This window comes from Opisthocomus hoazin, chromosome 28 (genome assembly GCF_030867145.1).
Source record: "Opisthocomus hoazin isolate bOpiHoa1 chromosome 28, bOpiHoa1.hap1, whole genome shotgun sequence".
Classification (NCBI taxonomy): domain Eukaryota; kingdom Metazoa; phylum Chordata; class Aves; order Opisthocomiformes; family Opisthocomidae; genus Opisthocomus; species Opisthocomus hoazin.
In genome coordinates this window covers 8,706,635-8,714,435 of record NC_134441.1, presented here as the reverse complement: position 1 = coordinate 8,714,435, position 7,801 = coordinate 8,706,635, and the positions used below count along the sequence as shown (strand labels likewise).

Here is a 7,801-nt window from a genome sequence, read left to right as displayed (position 1 = left end):
CTTCCTCTCCCCAGTCCAGCCGGCTCGCGGGGAAGGCAGGCGGGCGCCCGGCTCTCCTGTCTGGGGCTGGGAGGAAAAGTGTAAGTGCCGGGGAGCAGACATCAGCAGTGGCGTTCTGGAAGCCTCAGCAAAGCCTGGCTGTGTGTCCTGCTGTGGGCAGCGCGTCTGTCTGTTCCTCACTTCGAGCGTGGTGGGAGCTCCCCTCCAGGGCACGGTGGCGTGGAGATGGTCTGAGCACGCCGCAGGGACCGTCTGCGGGAGAACACGGCGTAAAACCCCTGGGGCTGAGCCCTACAGCCCCCCCAGCGCCCAGGAGCCGGTGCACAGCCCAGCTCGGACGGGTGGGCGCACACAGGGCTGCTGGGGGGCGGAGGCGAGGGTGGGGATCGGAGGCGAGGATGAGGATGAAGGTGTTGGTGGGGAGCGGAGGCGAGGGTGGGGAGTGGAGGCGAGGATGAGGATGAAGTTGTTGGTGGGGAGCAGAGGCGAGGGTGGGGAGCGGAGGCGAGGGTGGGGAGCGGAGGCGAGGATGAGGATGAAGGTGTAGGTGGGGAGCAGAGGCGAGGGTGGGGAGCGGAGGTGAGGGTGGGGAGTGGAGGCGAGGATGAGGATGAAGGTGTTGGTGGGGAGCAGAGGCGAGGGTGGGGAGCGGAGGAGAGGATGAGGATGAAGGTGTTGGTGGGGAGCGGAGGCGAGGGTGGGGAGCGGAGGCGAGGGTGGGGAGTGGAGGCGAGGATGAGGATGAAGGTGTAGGTGGGGAGCAGAGGCGAGGGTGGGGAGCGGAGGCGAGGGTGGGGAGTGGAGGCGAGGATGAGGATGAAGGTGTTGGTGGGGAGCGGAGGCGAGGGTGGGGAGTGGAGGTGACAGTGGGGAGCGGAGGCGAGGATGAGAAGTGGACATTGACGGTGGGGAGTGGAGGCAAGGATGGGGAGCGGAGGTGAAGATGAGGAGTGGAGGTGAGGATGGGGAATAAAGGTGAGGGTGGGGAGTGGAGGTGAGGATGAGGAGTGAAGGTGTTGGTGAGGAGTTGAAGCAAGAATGAGGAGTGGAGGCAAGGATGGGGAGCGGAGGCGAAGATGGGGAGTGGAGGTGAGGATGAGGAGCCACCAGCCCCTGGTCACCCAGCGGCGTTGTGACAGAGCTGACCATCCTCCTGCCGTGCCCGGCCTCTGCTGGCTCCCCGGCGCCGAGCCCAATGCCCTCGTTACCCACGGACATCCCCGCAGATGCTACCACCTTATTTCTCAGACACAAAATCCAGCTGCAGCCCCGTCTGCTGCCACGCTGGGTGTGCAGCCACGTCCGAGAGACAGCGACGTCCCCGTGCCCGTCCGGCTCGTGCCGTGAGCGCGGCGCTGGGGGGACAGACGCGCTGTGAACAGCCAGCCCAGGGCGCGGGCCAAGCCAGCCCGGAGCTGACAGCGGTTGCATCAAGCCCTCGTCTGACTGCTTGGAAGAACCAAAACAATCTTGTAAAGATCAGGCTTGTAAAAATGGGGCTCTGTTTTGCTAGCTCGTGAATGGGGAGAAATGCCAACCCGGTAACTTTTTACACGTATTTTTCTCCTCTTTGTCAACATTCCCCCATATGGCTGAAACTTCAAAATGCCTTATTTGGAGAGCGCCTGTCTTAGAAGTTCCAGTATTTGTATAAATAGCTGATAGTGAAAAACTTACCCGTTCTGGAGCCTGCCCAGGGGCCCGCAGGAGGAGCGGAGCTGGGGGCAGTGATGGGGCTGGGGCTCTGGAGCAGCCCAGGGCCTTCCAGGCTGAGACGGCTCCTGCTGCCACGCGTGAGGGCGGAAGGAGGCGGCTGGGGGTCTCCAGAGCAGGAGCACCCACCCGAAAGCAGGAGGGGGAGCGGCAAAGCTCTGCCCATCCTCCTCCATCAGCTGGGAAGGGGCTTTGGGCAATAAACGTGGAAGCGAAATGGGGACTGCGAGATGCCCTGGGTGTCATCTTTTGGGAGGGGGCCGTCAGCCGGCCGTCCCGCTGCTGCTGTCGGGGGGACAGGGGTGTCATCGTCCCCGCCGGGGACAGCCCGCCCTGCCCAGGGAGGGCCTGAGCGCGGCCAGGGGCACCCGGCCAAGCCCGGGGTGTGCGGTGAGGGGTGCAGGGCGAGACCCCGGGGTGCGTGGAGCGGGGCTGGAGCCCACGGTGAGGGGAATGGGGGGAGCAGGGTGAGGGGGGAGCGGGGCAGGACCCGGGGGACGGCGGGGGGGACGCAGGGTGCGTGGGGAGGGACAGGGAGCGATGCTGCGGGACCCGGGGGACGGCGGGGGGGAACACACAGGGTGCGTGGGGAGGGACAGGGAGCGATGCTGCGGGACCCGGGGGACGGCGGGGGGGAACACACGGGGTGCGTGGGGAGGGACAAGGAGCGATGCTGCGGGACCGGGGGGATGCCGAGGGGAGCGGGCGGGAGGGGGGTGCCCGGCCGGGGGGGGAGGCGGTGCCGCAGCCCCCTCTCCCTCCGCTGATCTCCGAAGCGGGGGCTGCCCGGCCCCGGCCCCGCTCCTTGAGAGGCTCCTCCTCCGGGAGGGCCCGGGGAGCGGCCGGAGGGGAGCCCGGCCCCCCCGGTCCGCCCCCCCGGTCCGCCCCGAGGGCTGCTCCGCGCTCCGGCAGCGGGCAGCGCACGTCGGGGCTGCCGGCCCGCAGCCCCCGCAGCCCCCCGGCCCGGCCGCGATGGGTCCCCTGCCCGGGGGCGACGGCAGCGCCTGGGGGGCAACGGCAGCGCTGGGCAACTGCAGCGGGACCCCCAGCCTGAGCCGGCAGTGGGCGGTGGGGGCCGCGCTCAGCCTCACCGTGCTGGTCATCGTGGCCGGCAACTTGCTGGTGATCGTGGCCATCGCCAAGACGCCACGGCTGCAGACCATGACCAACGTCTTCATCACCTCGCTGGCCTGCGCCGACCTCATCATGGGCTTGCTGGTGGTGCCGCCGGGGGCCACCATCCTGCTGAGCGGCCACTGGCCCTACGGGACGGTGGTCTGCGAGCTGTGGACCTCACTGGACGTGCTGTGCGTCACGGCCAGCATCGAGACGCTGTGCGCCATCGCCGTGGACCGCTACCTCGCCATCACGTCGCCGCTGCAGTACAAGGTGCTGGTGACCAAGGGCAGGGCGCGGGCTGTGGTGTGCCTGGTGTGGGCCATCTCTGCCTTCATCTCCTTCCTGCCCATCATGAACCACTGGTGGCGGGACGGGGCGGACGAGCAGGCGCTGCGCTGCTACGATGACCCGCGCTGCTGCGACTTTGTCACCAACGTGACCTACGCCATCATCTCCTCCACCATCTCCTTCTACGTGCCCCTGGTCGTCATGATCTTTGTCTATGTCCGTGTCTTTGCTGTGGCTACGCGGCACGTCCGGCTCATCGGCAAGGACAAGATGAGGTTCCTGCAGGAGCCCCCCAGCCCCAGCTCCAGGAGTGGCCGGCGGAGACGGCCCTCCCGTCTGCTGGCCATCAAGGAGCACAAGGCACTCAAGACCCTGGGCATCATCATAGGCACCTTCACGCTCTGCTGGCTTCCCTTCTTCGTGGCCAACATCATCAAGGTCTTCTGCCGGCCGCTAGTGCCCGATCAGCTCTTCCTCTTCCTCAACTGGCTGGGCTACGTCAACTCAGCCTTCAACCCCATCATCTACTGCCGCAGCCCCGACTTCAGGAGCGCGTTCCGCAAGCTGCTGTGCTGCCCGCGCCGCGCCGACCGCCGGCTCCATGCCGTCTCACAGGACCTGCAGCGCTGCCCCTGTGCCTTCAGCCCCCAGGGGGGCCCCTCGGAGGACAGCAAGGTGGCAGCCCCCGGGCACCCCGGGGAGGATGGCGAGGCTCGGGGCAGCGGCAGCAGCAGCCGCTGCAGCAGCCGGACGGAGGAGACCAGCCCGTCCCAGGGCAGTGGACACCGGCAGCGGCCCCTGGGCGAGTCCTGGCCGCAGGGCACCCAGACCACGCTGTGCTCGCAGCTTGACGAGTAGGTACCCGCCGGCACCCGCTCGGGGGGCTCCGGGGGACCAGACCTTTGGGGTGTGACCAGGGGGGCTGTGGATGGCAGGGCTGTGGTCTGATGGCGCAGCACGGAGCCAGAGGGCAAGCAGACCCCGGAGCCGGAGGGCAAGCAGACCCCGGAGTCGGAGGGCAGGCAGACCCCGGAGCCAGAGGGCAGGCAGACCCCGGAGCCGGAGGGCAGGCAGACCCCGGAGCTGGAGGGCAGGCAGACCCCGGAGCCGGAGGGCAGGCAGACCCCGGAGCCGGAGGGCAGGCAGACCCCGGAGCTGGAGGGCAGGCAGACCCCGGAGCCGGAGGGCAGGCAGACCCCGGAGCCGGAGGGCAGGCAGACCCTGGAGCTGGAGGACAGGCAGTGCCTGGGGTGCGTGGGAGAGGTGCTGGGGTGTGGGGCTGGGAACCACTGCCCTTTGCCTTTAGGTTCCCCTAAAACCCCGGCGCTGCAAAACTGAGGTCCCAGTCCCACCTCGTCCCTTCCCGGGGAACAGCCGAGCCTGCCGGGACCAGGTCTGCTGCTCCTGGGTGAAGAAAAAGCTGGTGGGGAACAGGGAGCAAAGCAGCTGGGTAGGAATGCCCAAAGCCTGGGATTTCCCCCCTTCTCCCCCCACTCCCACTTTCTGCTGGTAAAGAAGGAAAACGCGGGGAGCCCCTCTGCAGTGAGGCAGCTGGGGGGTCACTCTTGCCAGCCTGGGCTCTGCCGGTCGCTTTGCCCTCCGACAGAGTCATTCTGGGAGGGGAATTTATTTCATCGCCCTCCGTCGCTCGCTGCCGTCAGCCCTGCGGACGGAGCCGGGCTGCCCGGAGCCAGCAGCCCTGTGCCGGGGCAGAGCTGGCGGGGACGCCCGCGCTGGGGCTCTGCCCTGCCAGCCCCCTGCCTGCGCCCTCACGTGGGTTCACATCTCCGTCGGCAAATTACAGGGTGGGTTTTTTCCCCCTGAGTTTTTAATCAGAATGATGAAATTGGAATTTTTCTGGTTAGTCTGGATTTTAAGTGGCTTTCTCTGGTCCGGAACCCTTCCTGACGCCGAAGGCAGGAGAGGTTCCTGCCAGCACGCGCAGGCAGAGCCGCCGTCGGCAGGGAAGTGCAGAGAGAGGTGCTGGGAAGAGTTTTCCGAAGTTGCGTGTACTGAGGAAGGATTCATCCGTCCTGGGAACGCGGGACAGTAAATGGTGGGAGAGGTCTGGGCTCCTCACGCGCTGTGCTCTGCTCTTTAAGGTTTGCCGGCAGAGAGACGCCAGCGGGTCCTTCCGTCTGAGCGGGAGCCGCCGAGAGCCGGGACGACAGTGAGTGTGCTTCCCCCGGCCGGGCCGTCGTCCCCCGCCGCCTCTCCTCTGCCCGTTTGCCCGCTGCCCTCCCCGGGGAGCGCAGCCTTTGGCCTGCCCGCAGGCAGCTGCCCGCTCTCGGCACGTGAGCCTGGCGTCAGCCCGGCCGTCTGCTGACAGCCCACTGCCCGCCCTGGGGGACTCGGACCCCCGGCCGTCTGCTGGCAGCCCACTGCCCGCCCTGGGGGGCTTCGACCCCCGGCCGTCTGCTGACAGCCCACTGCCCGCCCTGGGGGGCTTGGACCCCCAGCCATCTGCTGACAGCCCACTGCCCGCCCTGGGGGGCTCGGACCCCCAGCCATCTGCTGACACCCCACTGCCCACCCTGGGGGGCTTCAACCCCCGGCCGTCTGCTGACACCCCATTGCCCACCCCAGGTGCTTCGACCCCCATCGGGGCGGCTGCCTCTGCCATGCTGGCTCACGGCTGCCGCAGCTCCGGACCTTACACACGGTGCTTTCTGCCCAGCTCCAGTCCTGGGTCCTCTCCGTGCCTGCTGCTCCCCTTTCTTGCGGGGCGGTGGCTTTGGGTCCCTGTCCCCGGCGAGGGCTGAGCCCGGTGGGTGATGCTGCATCGCCTCCCGCCATCTTCCTGCAGGGCCGGGCGCTGCGAAGGGGACGGAGGAGCGGTGCTGGGGGTGACGGCGCTGGAAGGAGCCTTCGGTGCATGCACCGACCCGGAGAGGAGGGGGACTCTTCCTCGGGAGCGCTTGTGGTCTCTCGAGACGTGGAGGGCTGGAGCCAGCTGGGAAAAAGCTCCCGAGACGCTCGCCAAGAGGATGTGCAGCCTCGGGGACGTCCCTGCACTCCCCGGGCAGACGGGGGACAAGCTCCCACCCGGGGGGGCTTCCTGGCCAGCAGCTCTGCCCTCCCAAAGGCCCCTGCCGTCCGGGGCTCGGCCGGGTGTCGGACAGCCCATCGGGAAGGGCAGCAGAGCCTCCTGCAGACCTGAGCCCTTTCCAGGATCTCCATCCATGCCTGCCCCAGCAGCTGCGTCCCCAGGGCTGGGTGCGATTCCGGGAGCCGCAGCGATGCCTTTAGTGACGGAAAAGCGCGGGGGGAGCAAGGGAAGCTGTGAGCAGGGGGGCCTGGGCAAAAAATGTGAATTATGCTCTTGTCCAGTCTCCTCCTGTTTCTCCCTCTCCGTGTGGGGCAGGTGTCCAGGTGTCCGTGCCGTTCGGGGATGGGGGGAAGTTCAGATGGAGCTGGAGGAGCAGCAGCGGGGTCAGGCGGGCAGAGCGTTGTAGGAGGGCGGGTTTCATCCCGCGGCCCCTGCGCGCTGGTCTGGGTACGTGGGGCAGCGGGGCGAGGACGGGGAGGTGATTCGCTCTTGCCTTGAACCCTCGCTGTGCTGCCGGCGCGGTGGGAGGCAGCGGCAGGGCTGCGGTAGCTCGGGGCGTGCGTACGTCCGTGGCTGTGTCCGTGCCACGCCGCCACGCCGTGACTTTGGGGATAATGCTGGCTGTAAATACGTCACGGTGACTGTGAAGTTTTTCTCCTGTTTTGTCTCCCCCCCCCCCCCCACCCTCTGGGTGAAATAAATCTCCGAAACCCTGCGATGCCTCCCGGTCTGTGCCGAGCAGAGGGATGGTTCCTGATGCGCCCTTCCCGAGGGGCTGCCCGAGGCTCGGGGCTGCGTCCCCCTCCCCAGGCTGTGGCCGCAGGACCGGCTGAGCGGGCAGGCAGGGAGCAGCCGGGCTCTGGGCATGCCGTGGGGCCAGCCCCAGCCCTCCACACCTCCCCTGTGCCCCCCAGGGCTTTGCCAGCCTGGGAGTGCACCAGCAAGAGGGCACCTCTATCCCACGTCAATCTGGAGCTTCTTAACAGTGTGAACGTTTGCTCGGGAGAGGCAGAGAGCCCCACGCCAGGACGATGGCCAGGGCATCCCGCGTGCCCCCCAGGCTGTCCTGGCCACCCCATCCCTCCCGGGAGCCCGTGCAGAGGGCCCAGTGCCACCTCTGCGTGCTGGGGAAATCCCAGCTCCCACACGGAGCCGCGGGGTCCGGCTTCGGCCCCAGGGACCGGGGTGCTGGGGGTCTGGTCTGGCTGCAGCCCCAGGGACCGGGGTGCTGGGGGTCTCCCTGCTGGGATTGTCCCTTGGTGCCTTTTGCTTTTAGTACCCCGCAAGGGTGAGATCACGAAATAAAGAGAAAAACACAGCTCTCGCCAACTGCTTCCGTCTCAGAGCCTCAGGCGCTGGTTTGCTGGCTCTGATGGCTCTTGGGGGGCTGCTCTCTGATCCCTGCAGCTGACCCCCAGCACAAGCAGGTCCCGGGTGTCCCCAGGCCCCCCCATGGCTGCATTCTCTCTGGGTTACCCCCAGTGACCCACTGCGGGCTGCAAAGGGACATGGTCCAGCCCAGGAGCCGCTCGTTAGCCCCCCAGAAGGCACCGTGTTAATGAGTGTTATGGCAGGTGAGCCCTGGGCAGGGGGTGAAGGGGGGCTGTCCCAGGGGACGTGGGGGGCTGTCCC

At 67.7% G+C, this 7,801-nt stretch overlaps 1 protein-coding gene across 1 annotated transcript; it reads left to right on the top strand.

The window, feature by feature from the left end:
- The first annotated feature begins 2,685 nt into the window (after window positions 1-2,685).
- Window positions 2,686-5,262, top strand: ADRB3 (adrenoceptor beta 3). Its single transcript, XM_075444746.1, has 2 exons — window positions 2,686-3,974; window positions 5,223-5,262. Exons 1-2 carry the CDS (start codon window positions 2,686-2,688, stop codon window positions 5,260-5,262), a joined length of 1,329 nt encoding a protein of 442 aa, XP_075300861.1.
- The last annotated feature ends 2,539 nt before the right edge of the window (window positions 5,263-7,801 follow it).